Raw genomic sequence first — 23,154 nt, forward strand, 5'->3', positions numbered from 1 at the left:
TATCTGATCTTGACAGTTCACATAGAAAGTCTTATCTGAATGATTGCTAATTTATGAGTTTAGCAGAGGGTTCATAATATTTGGATTCTTCTAAGTAATATAGGGTGTTTACATCACTGGAATATACAATAAAAAATAGTATCACTTGGGCATAAAAACACAAATCTACACCAAATGTGGTTCAGTATTGTATTTTGATTTTTTTAATACTCAGTATTTGATAAGACCTCTGTTAACAATTAGAATTTCTAGAAAATAAAAATACAGGTTGTTACAAGTAATTTCCTGACTTCAAAGAACTTCGTGAAACAGAATGAATGATGTACTAATAAAGTACTGAGCACATATGTGAGAGAAGTGGAAGTCCCCTTTCTCTATTGAAGGCATCAGAATTAACGTATGGTTTTCTTTGGAGCTATGTGGCAGAGTAAAAGGAGTATTGTCTTCTTAGAAGCAACTGAAATGTGTGGAGATTGGAAGAGCATGTAGCTGGACTTGCTCAACTGATGACACCCAGAATGAGGTCTAGTGAGAGGGCTTGAGTCAGCTTTAGAACATGTGGAACCAGGTCCCAGGTAACCCATAAGCTCTGCTCATTTTGGATTGATGGTGATATTGTTCAAACAAACTGAAAGTACTTTCCGTGTCCTTATTTGTGCTGAGAAAGTATGACTTAATATGTTGTTTTCATAAACACTTCGATTTTCAGTTTCGCCACAAGAGTGACAATCAAGTGAACAATCGGCAATCTGAAGTGCTCATCGGTGGCAAGTAAGAAAAACATTCTTTGGGTTATCTTCAAGATTTCTGGGACCACAAAATGGGTCAAGGCAATGGGTGGGTTTCTTTCTTTAATTCAGTATACCATATTTCCTTGTGTATAAGACACTCCCATGTATAAGATGCACCAATTTGGGGGCCCGAAATTTGAAAAAAAATGTATTACAATAAGTTATTGAACTCAAGTTTTATTCATCATAAAATTCATATAACTCCTCATCACTGTCAAAACTCCCATCCATTAGCTTGTCCTCATCTGTGTCTGATGATGAATCACTGTCTTCATATACCGCCTTATCCTCAGTTCCATCTATGGCATTCGAAATGCCACAACCACTGTATAAGACGCACCCAATTTTTAGACCCCAAATTTTTCAAAAAAAGGTGTGTCTTATACATGGGGAAGTATGGTATATTTCTTTCCCTCTTGATTAAAAATTGTAATGTTAGTGCATTTTGTGTTCATGGTGCTTTTTTATGCTCAGCAAATTCTTGTGCTAGATATTCAACTTCTACTTCAAGTCCCTTTGGGGTTTCTTTTGTAGAACACAAACATAAAATTGTCACTTTTCATTTCTAGATCTAATACGATTTAGAACTGGCACATGTGTGATGTCTTGTATATAGTAGATACTTCATAGTAGTTGAATTATTGAATTTGGTAATTTCTGGGAAACATTGCTGGAGAGCCTTTGAAACATTATTGTATCCAGTGATAGTGATAAGAATTTTGTATCCACTTGATAGCTAATTTTAGAATGATATACCATAACACAGACTTTTCATTGCTTTTAAATTCATTCATCAATAAAGAAATATTTATAGGAATCATTCTTGAGTCTGAAATGCTTTAAAAATATGTATTTACAAACAATAGAAAAGCCACCTCCAGAAAACTGCACAAAGTAAATTTCTCAAATATTCACTCCATTGTTTCTTACACTCTTTCTCTTTGTCCTTTTTTGGCTAATAATAACAGATGGAAAAGTAAAAATTTGTGGCAAGCACATCAGTGTGGCAGTCAAAATCATCTTCCTGTGATTTTGAATCATTTGTATTCTGTGGAGAATATAGTTTTTAAAGACAATATTATAAAACAAATTAATCTCAGGAAATGGAAAATTTTAAGAAATGAAAGTTATCAAGAAGGGCTGGGTAGCCTAGACAATAACTGGTAGAATTGAAGTAATTGATCTCTTTTTATTATTAAAATGTTGACTGATCACTAATAATGTAATGAATACGTACAGTTTTTCTATATTGGATTGTTTTAGAAAATGAAGTTAAATGCATAGTGAAGAAAAGATAATAATTTTTTTCCTTTTTATTACATATATATATTTCTACAAATATATATTTTTTAAATTTTGGTTTTTTAAAAATTTTAATGGGGTGACATTGATAAATCAGGTACATATGTTCAGAGAAAACAACAACTCCAGATTATTTTGACATTTGATTATATTACATACCCCTCACCCAAAGTAAAATTGCCTTCCATCACCATCTATCTGGTTTTCTTTGTGCCCCTCCCCTCCCCTCTCACCCTCTTTCTCCTTCCTCACCCCCCCCCCCGTAACTATCACACTCTTGTCCATGTCTCTGAGTATGGTTTTTATGTCTCATCTATATATGGAATCATATAGTTCTTAGTTTTTTCTGATTTACTTCTTTCACTCAGTATAATGTTATCAAGTCCATCCATGTTGTTGTAAATGATCTGATGTCATTTCTTATGACTGAGTAGTATTCCATAGTATATATGTACCAAAACTTTTTAACCCCCTTGTCCACTGACAGATACTTGGGCTGTTTCCAGATCTTCGCTATTGTGAAAAATGCTGCCATAAACCTGGGGGGTGCATTTCTCCTTTTGGAACAGCGCTATGGTGTTCTTAGGGTATATTCCTAAAAGTGGGATAGCTGGGTCAAAAGGCAGTTTGATTTTTAATTTCTTGAGGAATCTCCATACTGTTTCCCACAGTGGCTGCACCAGTCTGCATTCCCACCAGCAGTGCAGGAGGGTTCCCTTTTCTCTGCATCCTCCCTCGCCAACACTTATTCTGTGTTGTTTTGTTAATGAGCGCCATTCTGACTGGTGTGAGGTGATAGCTCATGGTGGTTTTAATTTGCATTTCTCTAATGATTAGTGATGTTGAGCATTTTTTCATATGCCTCTTGGCCATCTTTATGTCCTCTTTGGAGAAGTGTCTATTCATTTCTTTTGCCCATATTTTGATTGGATGGTTTGTCTTCCTGGTGTTGAGTTTTACAAGTTCTTTATAAATTTTGGTTATTAACCCTTTATCAGATATATTGTCAAATATGTTCTTCCATTGCGTAGTTTGTCTTTTCATTCTGTTCTTATTGTCTTTAGCTGTACAAAAACTTTTTAGTTTGATATATAGTCTCATTTGTTTATCCTTTTATTTTACTTGCCTGTGGATATAAATCAGCAAATATAAATATATTGCTGCAAGAGATGTCGGAGAGCTTACTGCCTATGTTATCTTCTAAGATGCTATGGTTTCACAGCTTACATTTAAATCTTTTATCCATTTTGAGTTTATTTTTGTGAGTGGTGGAAGTTGGTGGTCTAGTTTCATTTTTTTGCAGGTAGCTGTCCAATTTTCCCAACACCATTTATTAAAGAGGCTGTCGTTACTCCATTGTATGCTCTTACCTACTTTGTCAAATACCTGTTGTCCTTAAAGGTGTGGGTTTATTTCTGGGTTCTCTGTTCTGTTCCATTGATCTCTATGCCTGTTCTTATGCCAGTACCAGGCTGTTTTGAGTACAATGGCCTTGTAGTACAACTTCATATCGGGAAGTGTGATACCTCCCACTCTGTTCTTCCTTTTTAAGATTGCGAAATATGTGTTCTATATCTTTGAGGTATCTCATTGGTATTTTAATTGGCATTGCATTGAATTTATAAATTGCTTTGGGTAATATAGACATTTTAATGATGTTTATTCTTCCTAACCATGAGCATGGTATATGCTTCCACTTGTTTGTATCTTCCTTGCTTTCTTTTATCAATATTTAATAATTTTCTGAGTACAAGTCTTTAATCTCCTTGGTTATATTTACTCCTAGGTACTTTATTTTTTTGGTTGCAATAGTGAAGGGGATTGTTTCCTTAATTTCTCTTTCTGACAGTTCATTCTTGGTATATAAAAATGCCTCTGATTTCTGAGTATTAATTTTATATCCTGCCACCTTGCTGAATTCATTTATCAGGTCTAGTAGTTTTTTGACTGAGACTTTAGGGTTTTCTATATACAATATCACATAGATGGCCTTTATCATGTTGAGGTATGTTCCCTGTATTTCCATTGTGCTGAGAGTTTTGATCATGAATGGGTGCTGGATTTTATCAAATGCTTTTTCTGCATCTATTGAAATTATCAATAGATAGTTTTTCTCCTTCCTTTTGTTTATGTGATGAATCACATTGATTGATTTGCAAATATTGTACCAGCCTTGCCTCCCAAGTATAAATCCCACTTCATCATGGTGTATGATTTTTTTCATATATTGCTGGATCCAGTTTGCTAATATTTTGTTGAGGATTTTATCATCTATATTCATCAGGAATAATGGCCTATAATTTTCTTTCTTTGTGTTGTCTTTGCCTGGTTTTGGAGTCAGGATTATGCTTGCCTCATAAAAGGAGCTTGGAAGTCTTCCTTCCTCTTTAGTTTTTTGAAATAGCTTGATAAGGATAGGAGTTAGTTCTTCTTTGAATATTTGGTAGAATTCACTTGTGAAGCCATCAGGCCCAGGACTTTACTTTGTTGGGAGTTTTTTGATAACTATTTCCATCTCATTTGTTGTAATCGGTTTGTTTAGGTTTTCTGATTCTTCCAGATTAATTTTTGGAAGATTATATGTTTCAAGGAATTTTTCCATTTCATCTAGGTTGTCTAATTTTTTGATGTACAGTTCTTCATAGTATTTTCTTAGAATATTTTGTATTTCTGTTGTGTCAGTTGTTATTTCTCCACTCTCATTTCTAAATTTATTTATTTGAGTCCTCTGTCTTTTTTTCTTGGTGAGTCTGGTTAAAGGTTCATCAATCTTGTTCACCTTTTCAAAAAACCAGCTCCTGGTTTCATTGATCCTCTGTGTTGTTTCTTTAGCCTCTATGTCATTTATTTCTGCTCTGATCTTTATTATTTCCTTCCTTCTACTAGCTCTGGGCTTTACTTGCTATTCTTTTTTTAGTTCTTTTAGATGCAGGGTCAAGTTGTTTATTTGAGCTTTTTCTAGCTTTTTGAGTTAATGCCTGTAATGCTATGAACTTCCCTCTCAGTACTGCTTTTCCTGTGTGCCATAAATTTTGAGTTGATTTATACTCATTATCATTTTTTTCTAGGAATTTTTAAATTTTTTCTTTGATCTCATTGTTAACCCATTCATTATTTAATAACATGTTATTTTGTTTCCAAGTTTTTGAGTATTTTTCAGTTTTTCTTTTGTGGATGATTTCTAGTTTAATGCCATTGTGATCAGAGGAAGTGCTTGATATGATTTTAATCTTCTTAAATTTTTTGAGGCTGCTTTTGTGCCCTAACATGTGGTCTATCCTAGAGAATGTACCATGAGCACTTGAAAAGAATGTATATTTTGCTGCTTTAGGATGTAAGGTTCTGAAGATATCTATTAAGTTGAGTTAATCTAGTATGTCCTCTAAGTCTGCTGTTTCTTTGTTAATTTTCTTTCTTGACGATCTATCTAGTGATATTAGTGGAAATTGAAATCCCCTACTATTTTAGTATTGCTTTTGATCTCGCCCTTTTAATCCATCAAAGTCTGCTTTATATATTTAGGTGCTCCTATATTAGGTGCGTAGATATTTATAACGGTTATATCTTCCTATTGGATTGCTCCCTTTATCATTATGTAGTGGCCTTCTTTATCTCGTACTATAGCCTTTGCTTTAAAGTTCATTTTGTCTGATTTAAGTACTGCTACCCCAGCATTTTTTTCATTTCCATTTGCATGAAATATTTTTTTTAATTTTTTTACGTTCTGTCTATGTGGATCTTTTGTTTTAAGGTGTGTCTCATGTAGACAGCATATGTACATGTCCTGTTTTCTTATCCATGCAACTACTCTATGTCCTTTGATTGGATCATTTAATCCATTTACATTTAAGGTTATTATTGATATGTATGTAGTTGTTTATTTCCAATTTATTCTTTAAAGCTGCATTCCTCTTTTGCTATATTCTTTTCCCACTTTGATCTGTTACAACAGACCCCTTAACATTTCTTGCAGCATTGGTTTTGTTGTAATAAATTCCTTGAGTTTTTTTTTTTTTTTTTTGGTCTGGGAAGCTTTTTATTTCTCCTTTAATTTTAAATGATAGCCTTGCTGGATAAAGTAGTCTTTATTATAGGTTCTTGTTCTGCATTACTTCAAATATTTCTTGCCATTCCCTTCTGGCCTCAAGTTTTTCTGTTGAGAAATCTGATGTCTTCCTTATGGGGGCTCCTTTATAGGTGATAGCCTTTTTTTCTCTAGCAGCTTTTAATATTTTCTCTTTATCACTTAGCTTTGGTATTTTAATTATGATGTGTCTTCGTGTAGATTTTTTTGGCTTTCTCTTTAATGGAGTTTACTGTGCTTCTTGAACTTGTGAGAGTTTTTCTTGCATTAATTTAGGAAAGTTTTAAGCTATAATATGATTGAATAAAGTCTCTATCCCTTGTTCTTTCTCTTCTTCTTCAGGAACCCCTATGATGCAAATGTTATTTCTCTTCATGTTGTCACAGAGCTCTCTAAGAGTTTCTTTAGAATTTTTGAGTCTTTTTTGTTTTTTCTGCTCTGCTTCCATGCCTTTGTTCAACTTGTCCTCCAACTCACTGATTCGATCCTCAGCTTCATCCATCCTGTTTTTAATTTCTTCTAATGTGGTCTTCATTTCTTATATTGTATTTGTCATCTCCAACTGATTCTTTTTTAATATTTCAATGTCATTTTTATACTTGCTATTTCTTTATTTAGGTGTTCATAATGACCATCCATTGTTGTTCTAAGATCCCTAAGCATCCTAAAAATCATTATTTTAAACTCTGCATCCGGAAGTTTGGTTATTTCCATATCACTCAGTTCATTTCCTGGAGGTTTCTCTTGTGTTTTTATTTGGATTTCACTTCTCTGTCTTCTCATTATGTCTGTGTGTTTGGGTGTATTGTTTGTAAAGCTGGTTGAATCTAGGCTTGGTGTTGTCTGCCTCCAGTTTTCAGTTGTGTTATTTCTAGGTCTTCTTGGGTTGGCATCCGCTGTTAGTTGTAATCCACTGTGATGTTTGGGTTTTCTAGTAGATTAGCTTTGAAGTCTTGATTTGTTTGTTTGCTTTTCAGTTATCTCATCTTGGTGGTAGTCTTGTTTACTGATCTCAGCAGGGGGCTTATTTGAAACTGTATCCAGGAATGAAGTTGGTGTAGCTTGAGACTCTGAAGGCCTGATCTTCCAGTTACTCTCTCCACGTGCAGGGTGTTTCCTAAGCTTCAGTAGGGGGAGGTGTATCTCAGATCTCCGTGGAGACCCCACTTCTTGTATTTAGCTGTGTCTGGTTGCACTGATTGGAGCTGGAGAGATGTCTGGAGATGGTCACCTGGAACTACTTTAATCTTGTATTGTGTGGAAGGATCAATCCCTCCCCCAGCTATGGCTGCCTCCAGCACTAGATGAGTCAGCTTCTCAGGTCATCTCATGCATTCTTCTGCCCTTCACCATCTGTCTCTCTCTCTCCCCCTTTTTTCTGGAAGACAAGCCAGCCCTTTCACACCTCTTTCCCAGGTCCCCAGGCAAGTGGCTGTGAGTAATATTTTCTGCTCTTTTCCAGCCTCCTCCCCCCCCTCAGTTCCTGTGAGCAGGGAAAATCCACTGCTCCTAGGCACTCCCTACCAGGCTTGGTGTAGCTTCTTCTTTGCTCCTTGGTTTTTGAGAGCTGTTCTTTTAGTCTAGAGTTGGTTTTTCATGCTGATTGTTCCTAAATTAATTTGTAATCCAGTTTAGTGGTGTGAGCTGGGAGTCTGTGCATCTGCCTACTCCGCTGCCATCTTCAGGTCCCCCAAAAAGATGATCTTAATCTAAAACCTTAGTTATAGAGACAGAGACTCTGAAAGTATGATCCTGGTTTGACATTGACAAACAAACCATAAGGATGCCTGGAACTATGTGGTTCATTTTTGGTGTTAGCAGATTTTGAACTGTTGCCACTGTAATATGGGTTTTATATTCAGAGAGACTTTAAGTATGGGTTTAGTCCTGACCCTGAATAATTCTGTGGTCTTAAGCAAGTTCTTAAGAGGTGGTGACTTTTGTAAGCTAATGTGGTATGTGGCTTTGAGCTTTACTGTTGTATATCTTGACTGTCTCAAGTCTTGCAGTTTTGACTTGTTACTAGATTGACATTAGTATAATTTGACTCTCTAGAAATATTTGATAATTAATATCATTACTTTGAAGTATCTCATATAAAGTGTCTTAAAACTATGTATAGTTACATAATGAATTTGAACTAATGGCCTGAGCATATCTTTTAATGTCTTTCCAATCACCAATTAAAATTTGTGGCACTATCTGGGTAGAGATAGACAATGAGATCTCTGCCTGGAATCCATAAGAGTAATTCAGTAAATTAGATATTCAAGAACTTGATGGCCAAATATCTCCCATACATGATAAGTAGCATTTGTGTTACTTTCTTATTGTTTCATTTAGCTTTTTGTTGATTCTGTAGGATGCAGCATCTCTTTGTAATTCAATATCATGTGATGTTTTAAAAGTATTGTTGCTGATGTTGTAAAGTTGAAGAGAGAACCACAGATTATGAAGAATGGAGTAGTTTTTAGGATTCAGTTAAAATCAGGCAAAATTTTCCATTTGTAAGATTACCTACTTCTGTGAGCTCTTCAAAGACATTTCTTTTTATCAATCACACCTGTGTCCCTTGTACCTAGCATAGTGTCTGTTAAGTTTCTAAACTGAACAGTAACAAGTATCCTTGCTGAGAAGGAATTTACTAGAAGAGCTTGATCTGTCAAATTTTTTGGAGTCCCATCACTAGCCAATTCCTGTGGAGGTGATGGTGGCCTTGGCAGAATGTACTCAGGCTATGGATATTGGCTTTTCACCTTTTGTTTTTGAGAAGTTGGAGAAATAAGATGGGCTCAGATCTGAGATAGCCCAGGGAGCTTTGAGTCCTCCTTGGAGCTGGTGGTTGTTGAGGATGCTCTTGGTTTCTGACCAGACCATCACCGTCTTCCTTTGCTCACCTCCAGTTCCTGTGTGTATTGCTTCTAAGGGTTTGCACCTGACACTTTCTTCAAATCACTACCCATGGGCTACTGAAGTCAATGATCAATTGGTGCAGGAGTAAGAAAGAGCAACATCCCTACCTCAAACTGAACAAGCACTGAGCTATAATTTGTACCCCCAAGTCCCTGTGGAGACCAGGCTGAGGATGGGACGTTGCCAGCACTCACATCCTTGTGTGGCTTCTTCCATTTTCTGTGTTGCTTCTCATTTTTCCTTCAATTTCTCTCAGAAATACTTTCTTATGAACCACTTGCATGTGAATCCTAATCTTACATTCTGCTTCTAAGGGACTTGATCTAAGACAGTAGTTAATGCATCCGTAACCCCATGACACTGTTAATGGAAAATATCAGGAAAGTGCTTTTGGGTCTCCCCTTGACACCTGTGGGTTGTAATCTAGGGATAAAATTAAAAAGCCTAGAGGGGATCGGGGGAGTTCAGGTATTGCTAGAGGTGGGTGTCACACTGGAGTGGGCACCACCAGGTACTTGTGGTTTCCCTGTGTGCTCCTGGCAGATGGTATTGGACTTAGGGTTCATGCTAGGGCAGGAACCATCACTGGCTTCTCCTGGAGGGAGAAGAGGCATGGGCCGAGATTCCTGGGGATTGGGGAGGGGATACTACAAAACACAATTCAGGAAGTCTGAGTCTCTAAGTGATTAGTGTGTGACTTTGGTCAGTTAATTTTCCTTCTGGGCTTCAGGTCTCACTCTTTCTCTGCTCAGAAGCTAGAAAGGTGGGCAGTTATGTTCAGATTAAATGCATATTTATTGAGCAGGTACCATGCGTGGACTCCAGTGCTTCCACATGTAACTCATAAAGCCCAAAGTGTGAGTAATTGTGCCTCATTTTAGAAATAAGGAGATTAAGATCTAGAAAGGGAGTGACCTGTTCAGGGTCCCACAGCAAGTAAGTCTAAATTAGACTTTTACTCACACATAACAATGTGTAAGTATAAACTTTGTCGTCTGATTATATCTTTACTCTTTATTTTATATTTGACAGGCTTTGTATACAACTACAGAAGTATAAACAATTACATAATATATATGTAGTTTACATGTACTATATATGTAAATAAATATATGTATCTATACTTTTCAGTGTCTGGAGAGTTGCTCTTCTCTGTTCTTAACATTGTACAAGTTGTGATGCTGGACATTGTAAACCTAAGCCACAAACAATTAGAGCAATAAAACCATTCTTTTATAACCCTCCTTTTCAGTTTCACTTTATTGGTTTTGTTACTCATATTCCTTTTAAATCAGGACCAACTTTCTGCATCTGCAATCAGTTATAATATGTGAAAGCACTTAAGAAATAGGTGTTGTATTAGACTTGGATAAAATCTTTTGGCGACTTTAGTTTTAAAGCCAAGTAAGAGTGGCATGATTCTGTATAGTTAAAATTAATGTGACTGCCGAATAAGAAGTGTGAGTTCTTGTCCCAGACAAGATGACATATATTTTGCTGATTGATTCTGTGAATACCAATAGATACTTCAATGTTTTAAACAGGAGTTTTCCCCAAGTCATGCTGACATCCTTCGCCAAAGCAGGAGCAGCTTGGCAGAGAAGGGCTGTGAGGAGTCTGCGAGGGGCTGCGGGGCCAGCTAACCTGTTTATATCGGTGTCCCAGCCACACCCAGAGCAATTCAAAAGGGCCTTGGAGGGGAGGCCTGCTGTTTTTCTAACATTTGGAAATTGTGTGTATTTATAGCAGGAGAAAGGGCTTTCTTTTACAGCTGCAGAGTATTGTCTATACTATTCTGGCTTGATATTCCCAGATGCTGCATACCTATGTGAACAAATATACCATTTCATAGAAACACATTTTCTCTTTGTTTAATCAACCTGTCCAGTTTGAATGATAACTCCTGTTGGATATTAAGATAGAAAATATTTTTTCTTTAGTATATAGTCCCCCCCCCATTATAAAAGTGGTATATATGTTATTAAGAGAAATTTGGAAAATAAGAAAATAGTAGAAGGAAGAAAATAACATTCATACTTCTACTATCCAAAAATGTTACTATTTTCTTGTATTTCTTTTCTGTATTTTCTTCTGTGCTAAGATTTCTTATAATTGTGTATATGTATTTTTATTCTCCTGTTTTTGCTTCACATATAATTGTCATTTTCCAATGTCTTCATACAGATAACTTTTAAGGGCTGCATAACATTCCATTAAGTGCATGTCGCATAATTCAAACAAGTACTTCATTGTTGTTTGATATTTCATATGTTTTTTATTTAAATTATGGTTATTTCTGAATTGATAGAATTACCCTTATTCATAAGACTGGGTTTTTGTGACATGTTTATAAAACTCACCTAGGAAGATTACATTGCATCCATTATTTCCTATATGAAGTAATTAGAACGTGAAGCATTATACCTCAATCCACTGACACCAACCTTTACCAGAGGATCCAGGGTTTAAGTGTGAGCAGGACCAGGTTAGGCATCTTGACTGGACCCTGGCAGGTTTCAGTTCTATCAAACATGGTTGGGGGCATTCCTAAATGGGCGGCTGTCAGACTTCTGAGTTTATCCTTTTTTAATCATGAAAAAAACCTACAAAATGTTCTGCTTCAAAAAATGTATTAGTGACACATATAAGTCCCCAAACATTAATAATTTGAAGCAGTTTGAATATAAGTTTTATGCTATAATTGCTAGCTGTATAGCACTCATATATAAAGTAGTACCTCAGTTCTGGTCTGCAGAGTTCCGAGGGTAAATCTGGGTGGTGACTGGGCAGTGTGACTTGCAGAACCTTCAGGCTGCTTTGACAGAACTCTTTCTATCTTCTTTGTCCTGCCAGATTAGAGGTAGGTACACCGATAATCAAAAGATCTGACAGTTGCTGCTGAATTCTTGAAAATAATTTACTGAAGAGAGGAGGAAATTCATATATGCATTGCCCTCTGCTGGATTGGATCCAAAATGTCAGTCTTGGGGAAGAGCGAATTATTATTATTAAATATGCTCTTACTTTTCCTCCTTGGGCACCTGCAACAAAAAATATCAAAGTTCATTGAATTTGATGCATCTGAAGCTGACATGTGCTTAGAGTGTCTGTGTGCTTCTTGTAGGTAGGGGACTGGGAACATGCAAAGTTCTGGGATTCTGTGGATAATATGGGAGAACTGAAGAACCCTGTATTCATTGAATTACATTGTCTTCTTCAGGGCTTTGTTGACTTGTAACTGGAGTAGAGACCTCTGTGGTTAACACAAGGCAGAGCACAAACTTTCTGAGTTTTGTTTTTTTGTTGTTTAATCTCCATCCCACCCAGATAACTTATGTTATGATGGTGCTGTTGGGAGATGGCTATTTAGAGTCTGTATGAAGAGGGTGCATATTTGAAAGAAAAATTGACAGAAAAAACTTGCTTATTTTTTTTTAAACAATATTAATTAAACATTATTACAGGCTTAAATGACTTAGTTCAAAAGCCAGCTAATGGGAGTAGTCTGCCTTTTCCAGAGGAAGTTGCTTAAAAATTAACTTAATTTTTAGTTCATGCTGTTAACTCACAGAAAACATGTTTCAAAAATAGTTTCACCTTCATAAATTAATGTCAATTTCTTCAGTCTTGCTTCATTCATCTCTTGGGCAGTTACTGTGTGTCAGCTTAGCAGATGGAAGTGTCCATTTGCCAATGGGCTGATTTCTGTAAGTGAGCTGTGACCGTGTTAAGGTTCTTATAAACGATTTTCCATTGTAATTAAGTATTATGGTACATAAATACAATTTTTAAGGTGTTAAATCTCTAAATGGTGACTATTTTCCCAAATGGGGTCCAACTGGAAATAACAGGAAATTATAACACTTTCAGAACTCTGCACATGGGTTTTTCAGTGGCATCTCCTAATTTTCTTTAAAAAAAATTATATACTACAGATGTTAGCTGCTCCCTTTTTCTCCTCTTAAATCTCCCTCCACCCCTTATAAAAGCATTAGAGAGCAAGGTAAAGTTGAATGAAGATTTTGTGAGGGTTATAAATGAGGAGATTTATTTCACATATTTCATAGCAAACGATGTGAAATCCTCTTTTAATATTTTCCTTCCTCAAAGTTCTCCCTCTGCTGCTGGCCTTCGTAATCGCTTCCCCCATTCAGGGCTCAGTATACTTGGCTCCAGTCTTCTTCTTTCAGTATCTGGGGTCCCTCATATTTATCTTCCTTTATTACTTGAAGTAGTTTGGCTTTTCGTTGGCTCAGAACTCAAACCCATCACAGCTGCTCAACAAAATAGCAGAGTCTTCTGTAAGGAGGACTCACTTATCTTGCATGACCACAAAAGCTGAAAATACACCATGTAACATTTAAAATTCAATTCTCTTTGCTTAAAAAAAAAGAGGTTTATGTATCTCCTCTCTGTTGTCATAGGGAGATCTAGAATTATTTTTGGAAAAACAAACCTAAACCTAAACCACAAAGGCCTGAAGAGTTAACATTGTAAAGACCTCTTAAGATCTTAAAGTATGAAAATTAGACTAGATTATATTATAGTGATTAAACTTGGTTTCAGCCAGAGTCCACATGTTGACTATACCCAACCGAATACATGTTTTAACAGCATTTGCTGATTAAGTACTTACACAGTTCTACTACAGGAACATTTTGCTTTAAATATCCTAAGGTAATATCAATGGATTTATTTCTTTCATGCATTTTAGATTGGTATATTATCTGCTGTAGGTAGAAAATTAAGAAAACTTAAGAGAGTATAAAGAAAATATAGAAATTATTGATTCCACTACCCAGCTCATAGTACATTACAATGAATTTTTTTTTTTTTTTTTTTTTATAATTTTATTTTTTTAATGGGGTGACATCAATAAATCAGGATACATATATTCAAAGATAACAAGTCCAGGTTATCTTGTCGTTCAATTATGTTGCATACCCACCACCCAAAGTCAGATTGTCCTCTGTCACCTTCTATCTTGTTTTCTTTGTGCCCCTCCCACCCCCTATCCCTCTCCCATTCCCCCCTCCCCCCTGTAACCACCACACTCTTATCAATGTCTCTTAGTTTCACTATTATGTCCCACCTACGTATGGAATAATACAGTTCCTGTTTTTTTCTGATTTACTTATTTCGCTTCGTATCATGTTATCAAGATCCCACCATTTTGCTGTAAATGTTCCGATGTCATCATTTCTTATGGCTGAGTAGTATTCCATAGTGTATATGTGCCACATCTTCTTTATCCAGTCATCTATTGATGGGCTTTTTGGTTGTTTCCATGTCCTGGCCACTGTGAACAATGCTGCAATAAACATGGGGCTGCATGTGTCTTTACGTATCAATGTTTCTGAGTTTTGGGGATATATACCCAGTAGAGGGATTGCTGGGTCATAAGGTAGTTCTATTTTCAGTTTTTTGAGGAACCACCATACTTTCTTCCATAATGGTTGTACTACTTTACATTCCCACCAACAGTGTATGAGGGTTCCTTTTTCTCCACAGCCTCTCCAACATTTGCTATTACCTGACTTGCTAATAACAGCTAATCGAACAGGTGTGAGGTGGTATCTCATTGCCGTTTTGATTTGCATTTCTCTAATAGCTAAAGAAGATGAGCATCTTTTCATATATCTGTTGGCCATTTGTATTTCTTCCTGGGAGAAGTGTCTATTCATATCCTCTTCCCATTTTTTTATTGGATTGTTTACAATGAATTTTGAAGGCATTTTATTGCTCCCTTTCCTCCTCCATCTTTGCTTTCTCCTTTTCTTTTAATTCTCTCAACTCTTACACACAATATTCATTTAAAAATAATTGAAATTTTATTTTATCTTACTGACATGGTTTGAATGGTGCCGCCCACAAAATATTTGTCCACTGGAACCTTGAATTGGCTCTTCTTTGGAAAAAGGGTCTTTGCATATATAATTAAGTTAAGGATCTTAAGATGAGGTCATCCTCATCACCTAAAACAAGTATCTCTATAAAGGAGAGAAGAAAAGAAGATACACAAAAAAGAAATGTGAAGATGGAGGCAGATATTGGGGTTAAACAGTACCAAGTCAAGGAATGCCTGAGATTGGAAGTGAGGCATAAAACAGATCCTTCCCTAGAGATCCCAAAGTGGGTACTGCCCTAATGACCACTCCCCTCAATTTTGGACTTCTAGCCTCTAGAACTGTGAGGGAATAAAGTTTTGCTCTTTTAAACCACCTGGTGCGTGGTAATCTGTTATAGCAGACCTCAAAAATGAGTGCTCACATGTTTTTAGTTTTTCACTGAGAGGTTCTGTTTGATTTTTTTTTTTTTTTTTCTCAGTAGACATTTATTAAATGGTTACTATGTATCAGGAAGGATGCTACATGCTGGGCATTTTACTGTTTTTACTCATGAGTAAGACAAGTGAGCAAAATGACTCATCTCATTAGGAGTGTGCAGCTTTTGAAAATTCTTATCAGTATACAGGCTGTGTAGACAAACCAATGCCAGGTGGCAGAAAACCTCAGGATTTGGGGACCTGGATAGAAATGGTGCCATGAAACTGTAACTCAGGGAAACATTAAACGACTTTTAAACTTAAGTAATATTCTCAAAAACTAAGTGCTATTTCCTTATTCCATGCCAGAAATTAAAAAAATTCTCTCTGCTTGTTGACTTTTGGCAAGAATTAGATGTGCAATAATAGAAGAAGAAAAACAAAGAAGGTAGAGAGCATAGAATGTACGAGTAATGACCTCTAGATTAGATCTACCCACTCAAGAGCACCTGGGAAATGTGGGGGCTCTGGGAGTCATAGTGTCAGCAATGCAAGGACCAGTTTTTAGAGATAGGGAAGAAAGGGAAGATGTAATTGGGATTGTGATGCCAAACAATGCAGAAGGGTGAAAATGGACTCCAGTGATGAATAAATTTTGAAGATGTGAAGAAAGTTGATAGCATTTTATTTATTTTTTTGTATTTTTCTGAAGTTGGAAACAGGGAGGCAGACAGACTCCTGCACGCGCCCGACCGGAATCCACCCAGCATGACCACCAGGGGGCAATGCTCTGCTCATCTGGGGTGTTGCTCTGTTGCAACCAGAGGCATTCTAGTGCCTGAGGCAGAGGCCATGGAGCCATCCTCAGCGCCCGGGGCCAACTTTGCTCCAGTGGAGCCTTGGCTGTGGGAGGGGAAGAGAGAGACAGAGAGGAAGGAGAGGGGGAGGGGTGGAGAAGCAGATGGGCGCTTCTCCTATGTGCCCTGGCCGGGAATCAAACCTGGGACTCCTGCATTCCAGGCCAATGCTCTACCACTGAGCCAACTGTCCAGGGCTGATAGCATTTTAGATTGAGAAGTATATGTGCAATAAAGTTTGCTTTCTGTAAGCTTTAGAAATGAAGTGAGCATTCATTTAAACTAAGTACGTACTGAAGCTTAAATTTGACTAATGTCCTGTGTTAAGCCCAGTCTGAGGGAGTTGAAGGGGGAAGGAAAAAAAGCAGAGTATTGAACAGTGAAATTAAAATTAGAGAGGGCTTCATGGAGGAGAACACATAAACATCAGTGGGACTGAAAGGGCTATGTTGGCAACAAGGGATGACTTTTATTCAGATAATTTAATCTGCTCTGTGTGTCAATCACACATGTTAAGACTTCATTGGGGACATAAAGTAGAAGTTTTATAGGGCATTGAGAGTAGTGGCAAGGATTCATGTTAACCGCTCATCCACCTGTCGTTCAAGCCACATCTATGTAACATTCCTCTGTACCAGCTGCCATGCTAGATACTAGGATCACAGGGATCATTAAGGCCCATGATCCTTCCCCCAAAAAGCCTGGAGGTTAGGGGAAAAGATGGGCAAACAAACAGACTAGTTTGCCTCAGCAAGTGCCATAAGGAAACCTGAAGTACTGTTGGTGACACACACATAGGAGGACCTTGGCACAAGTTGGGAGGCTAACAGAAGGGTGACTATTGTCTCAGAATAACTTGTGCAATAATTGGCTCCCAGCAAAGATCAGCCATTGTAGAGCTAATTGAATGATGGGGTGAGAGAGAGGGGAGACCAGAGGAAGATTAGGGAAGGATCCAGGCTATAAAGGATAACTAGCTCTTCATAGCTTTATTGCAGATGGAGGCTAACAACCTGCTTGATAAAAAATACAAGTAGAAAAACTAGCACAAATTCATTCTCTCCCTACCTCCCATCTCTCCAGCTATGTGCTTTGATAAAATGTGGTCCAGTCATGACTGCTGTCTTCATATATAGACTGCTCCTATAGGACTGTTGGAAACTGTGTTGTCTTTCTATCCCTTGAGGCAGGAAGGTGCTGGGAAAGCCCACCAGCCTAATGTCAGGAGGCTGAGGTCTGTTCTCAGCTCTGTTACTAATTGACTGTGTTACTGAGAACTATGGAGACCCTCAGTTTTCTTAGCTATAAAACAAGGGGGTTGGATACCAGTCACTTTCAAACTCTTCTTTTTCCAATCAGCAGAGCCCTTTCAAATGAAATCTTATATGGAAACCCAAACATATAAAACAGATACAAGCATTGCTGCTCAGGATGAAACTGTGTGTGTGTATGTGTGTGTGTGGGGGGTCCAGAACACGTGTTTTTGGCTGTCTTCCAGTTCTCTGAGGTGGCCCTTGAGGGGCCTCCATGGACATCACTGGATCACATAGTGCCTCTCCAAATGAGGTCTGAGGGCTGCCTTGGTCCAAATCAACTGGGACACAGATTCTGGAGCCTTTTCTTAGACCTCCAGATCAAAATCTCTGGGTTTGAGGTCTCTGGCTCTATTTTATTCAGCACTTAATGGAATTTTTGTGCGCATTGAAATTTGCGTACTTTTGGGCTAGATATTTCAAGATTCCTACCAGTCCTCAAGTACTGAGAGTCTGTGATCCTCTCCTCTTTAGCTTTGTTGTGATGGAGAGGCACTTAAGAAGAGAAGTAAAGAGAGAGAGAGAGAGAGAGAGAGAGAGAGAGAGAGAGAGAGAGAGAAGAGAAGTCAGAGACTCTAAAGGATAAAAAAAATTAACAGAAAATGGGATTTAAAAAATAATAGTAACAATAATAATAGATGGCAGTGGAAGTGGAGAACTGGATATAAGCAAATAAGTTACAGAGTGGATTACGGAAAGAAGAGAGCAACTTTAACCAGTGGATTGTCCAAAAATGAAGATATGGTATTTCAGATTGATGAAATTGTAGCAAAAAGTCTCAGGGACAATCAGAACTGCCAAAGTTGACGCCCTGAACAGATTTTCCCATAAATCCCGTGCTTACCTCTGTCACAACACATAGTGCCTTAATGGTCTCCTTAACCTTTCATTTATATGTCTATATATACTGATGTTTGTTAGGCACTGGGAATACAAGCAGTCCCCCGGTTAGGAACGAGATAGGTTCTGTAGGTTTGAAAATGTTTAAGTATTTATATGCACAGAAAGGGAAAAATAAACACTATGTTAAATTAAAACAAACATCTATCTAAGTTGTATTTAATAGGTAAATTCACCTGGTCCAACTTATATACAAGCTCAACTTAAGAACAAACCTATAGAACCTGTCTTGTTTGTAACCCAGGGGACTGCGTGTACAGCAAATGCAAACAAATAGTTATGCTGAGTGGTGTTTAATTACAAGCTGAAGCGAGAGTGCTGCTAAGGAAAGATGATATGATTCTAAAGAAAAAGGGTTTGTTGGTGTGTGTGTAGGAGAGAGAGAGAGAGAGAGAGAGAGAGAGAGAGAGAGTTAATTAGGCAAGGGAGGATAAAATGGAGAAGGGAATTACAGATAGAGGTAACAGCATGTGCTAAGGCTGTGTGGATGAAAGGAAGGTGTGCATTATGAGGGACTGAGTGGCAGAAGCACAGACAGTAAGGCTGAGAGAAGAGCAGTGTGAGATGAGGATGGAAAAGCAGTCAGAGCCCTGGCCGGTTGGCTCAGTGGTAGAGTGTCAGCCTGGTGTGCAGGAGTCCCGGGTTCAATTCCTGGCCAGGGCACACAGGAGAAGCACCCATCTGCTTCTCCACTCCTCCCCCTCTCCTTCCTCTCTGTCTCTCTCTTCCCCTCCTGCAGCCAAGGCTCCATTGGAGCAAAGTTGGCCGGGGTGCTGAGGATGGCTCCATAGCCTCTACCTCAGGTGCTAGAATGGCTCTGGTTGCAACAGAGCAACGCCCCAGATGGGCAGAGCATCGCCCTCTGGTGGGCATGCCGGGTGGATTCCGGTCGGGCGCATGCAGTAGTCTGTCTGACTGCCTCCCCGTTTCCAACTTCAGAAAAAAAAAAAAAAAAAAAGCAGTCAGAGATCAGACCCTGCAGGGCCTTGAAGACCGCATTAAGAGTTTGGATCTCTTTCCTAAAGAAAGAAGAAATACATGGAAAGGTTTACCTTTGGAAAAGCTCATGCTTGCTGCATGGGGAAAAAAAAAACCAATGAAGGGGGCCAGGGGAAAATGTGTGTGGAGGGTGTTGTCTGTTGCTGTACTTGTCTGTCCTTGTCCTGCTGTAAGTTACTGGAGGCTGAAACAATCTCTGTATTACCATCACCTAACTAAACTGTGTCCTGCATGCAGATGCTGCTTAATAATTATATGATGGAGGAACTGGATGCACTGAAATGAATGAAATGAGTCATTTTGAGGCAAGATCACAATATCTTTTATGTATTTTTCTTTTTCCTTCTTTTCCTGCTACAATTAACATAGGGCAAGGGGAGGTGTCCACATATTGCATGTTCTGTGAATATCGTTGTCTGCTGTCACTCCCACTTGAGACTGGTGTTTGCTGTGGGGTATTTGGATAACAGACTCATCTTTAATTCCACTGCTCTGTGCTACTTGGAGCCTCCCTGACATTGCTGCGCTTTAATGTGCATGAGACCATGTCTGACATTTAAAGATAGGGAGAGGGTTAGCTTTCTGTGGGCTTTATTTCTGAATTAGCTGAGCTCAAGGTAGTATTTGAAACAACCTTACTGTTTCTTTCACAGCTTCCCCCTGGTTGCAGCATGTCAGACAACAAACATGTGGGAACCCGGCCAGCCCTACAGACTTGGACAGAGAGTCAGAGATGGGCTTCCTTGTGACAACATCAGATCTTTCCTCAACCGGACTTTCTGAATTACCCAGTTAACAAATCCTGTTACCCTAGCTTGCCTCATCTGGTTACCTTACCCTTTACCAGGCATTTCTGTTTAGACATATTTCCCCCCTTCACACTGCTAAATTTAAGGCTTGATTTTCAAATCAAATGCTCATGTGGCTGGCTGCCTGAGCAGTCACATGCAGAGAGCTGAGAGACCCAGGCAGGGAACTGTGCCCTCGCTTCTGGAGAGCGGGTCTGGAAACCATATGAATTGTAAATAGTTTTAAAATGTAGAAGAGTAAAGCTTTCTGCCAAAAGGAGAGAGCTGAGTTTTCTTTTTCTTTTTCTTTTTTTCCTTTCTAGACTCAGTTATTAAGTATCTGTTGGAAATTGCTGACCTCGATCATATGATCTGCTTACTGTCTCTATCAGCTGGGGCCAGGCCAGTCAGATTTACCCCCTTGAGGGCTCAGGTCTGCCAACACTTGCTTTATTAGAAATAGGTTTTGCGGTCACAGCTCTGTACCATGAGTAAAGTTATTGGATACGTGATTCTCATGAAAATTTGCCTTCTTTCGTTTAATCCTTCCTTCTGAAACTTGGGTGATAGAAATAGGTTAATATTTTTAAAAAATAACAAAGCCAAATTTTCCAGGAAGAGCAAGACAAAGAATCAATGGGACAAGAGACCTCACTTCCTTTATTTGTTGCCCACCGAGTGCCTACCAACCTCTCTGCCCACGCTGAGAAGTGCCACTCAGCATAAGTCCCGTTTCCTCTGTTGCGCTGTCTCTTCTTTGTCGATCTTTCGTTAGAGAAAGTAGCTCCTGAAGGCTTTTGTTGTTGTTGCTGCTTTTGGATTTAATTCTTGTAGGTGCCAAGGCACCAAGATGCTGTCACTTTTTCTTATATACAGATTGGCAAATATCGTCAGATTCTTTCTATTTTCCCCTTGTATTTCAAATTTTGTCCTTTTCCTGTATTGCATTTCTCATTCCTCTTCTAGGGTAAGGGGGAAAAATCTGGAGTTGAGATACAAAACATGATAGCAGAACAATGTTCATTATAGGCCCTTTGAAATAGAGAACATGTTAAGATATTAGGTGTCTAGAAAGGTAGAGATTATACCAGAGCTTATGCAAATAAAAATGCCAAGGACCACAGCATAGATGTTTAGAATTGGCCTGCAGAGTTCTTGATGTCCAGTTTCAAATCTGGTACTGATAATGTCAAACTGCTCAAATGGTACCTAAGTATTGACCATCATCTCTGGCATGAAATCTTCCAATTAACCAAGTTGAAAATACAATTCTCAGCAGTGGCCTTGTGATTAGGAAAGAAATACAGAAGAAAGCAGATTGCTTATAGACATATTTCAATATGGTTTTGCAGATTACACATAAAACCATAATGCCTGAAACCCTCCAATAACTAAAAAACAGAGAGTTAAGGGAATGTGCAGCCAGCCTGTCCTTACTCTGAAGCAAAAAAATTTCCTCCCAGAGCTGGGTGGAGCACACGATATAGTTTCCCAGAAAGTAATTAAAAGGGCTGGTTTTTGGCAGAAAGTTTTAATTTTCCTAACAGAGAAAGCCAGAGACAAAAGGCATCATCTAGATATGTCCAGGGAGCAGAAAATTCTAGAGTCTTTGAGATTTGAGTAATGCCAGAGAGAGATAAAAGGATTGTATTAGAAGGCCTTTATCATCCTTCTGGGCTCCAAAACATATGAAATGGAACCACCGTTTGACAAATCAGTCCTTGACTGAAAGCTTTTAGCTGTTCCAGGGACTTAGAGAGCTGTGGTCTACAGGGCGTGAGGCTGTGGATTTGTAAGAACTTCCACCAGAAGCCAAGTTTACTAAGTCTGCAGGATCCAGAAATAGTAGATTATTTGGGAGCTCTAGTTCATGCCCTATATTGGGGCAGGGGAGAGTGTTATATAGCTCTTGCTTACACCCTAATTCTACTGGCTTAGATTGGAAAACTGAGAGAGCTCAACAATAGAGCCAGTCATGTTGGGGCCAGTTGAACTGTTCTCACAACACTATTAAAACCAGATATATGACTGCTTTGAACCAAAGAGTAATATTTAGGTCTGTCTTAGGTCTCTAAATATTAAGTATCTTCAATGTACCAAAGCTGATTAACATGCCATTGCTAGTTACATGAATTCACATTTTGTGGAGAGAGAGATTAAACAAATGGATAGTTTCAATATAATGTCTATGATGATAAGAGTACTCATGGAGTGCCATGGAAGTACTCAAGAGGGGATACTTTGCCCAGTTTAGAAGTTGGAGGTTCACCTGAAAGAGGTGAATCTTTAACTAAAATTAATAAAAAAGTCAAAATCCTAGAAATAAATTTCTGCTTTTTAAAAGAAAAGCATTATCCCTTGTGTTTATTTGTTTGTATTTTGTAAACATGCTCATGCAATATGTATAATTTTGTATTCCAGTTTTTTCTTTTGACATGTTAACTCTTTAAAAAAATTTTTTTTGTGTGTGTGTGCGTGTGTGGCAGAGACAGAGAGAATCAGAGAGAGGAACAGATAGGGACAGACAGGAAGGGAGAGAAAGGAGAAGCATCAACTCTTCGTTGTGGCACTTTAGTTGCTCATTGATTGCTTTCTCAAACGTGTCTTGACTGAGTGCCTTGACTACAGCAGACTGAGTGACCCCTTGCTCAAGCCAGAAATCTTGGGCTCAAGTTGGTGAGCTTTGCTCAAACCAGATGAGCCTGCACTCAAGCCGGTGACCTCAGGGTCTTGAACCTGGGTCCTCCGCATCCCAGTCCAACGCTCTATCCACTGCACCACCGCCTGGTTAGGCATAGTATTTTCTTAATATCATCTAATACCCAGTGATTAAAATAAATTTTGAAGGTAAAGCCAATAGGTAGGAGTGCTGCCATATTGGGTATGTATGAAGAGAGAACTCTGAAATGGTTCTTGGCCGAAGTTTTTAAGATGAGGAAAAC

At 38.2% G+C, this 23,154-nt stretch overlaps 1 protein-coding gene across 1 annotated transcript in view; it reads left to right on the forward strand.

Moving 5' to 3' along the window:
- ATP8B4 (ATPase phospholipid transporting 8B4 (putative)) overlaps window positions 1-23,154 on the forward strand; it is a 277,874-nt gene that overhangs the window by 90,219 nt on the left and 164,501 nt on the right. The window contains exon 6 of the mRNA XM_066276448.1: window positions 710-771. Within this exon, the coding sequence (XP_066132545.1) occupies window positions 710-771 (62 nt within the window). The remainder of the gene's footprint in view (window positions 1-709; window positions 772-23,154) is intronic.

The sequence above is a fragment of the Saccopteryx bilineata genome, chromosome 4, assembly GCF_036850765.1.
Source record: "Saccopteryx bilineata isolate mSacBil1 chromosome 4, mSacBil1_pri_phased_curated, whole genome shotgun sequence".
NCBI classification, from domain to species: domain Eukaryota; kingdom Metazoa; phylum Chordata; class Mammalia; order Chiroptera; family Emballonuridae; genus Saccopteryx; species Saccopteryx bilineata.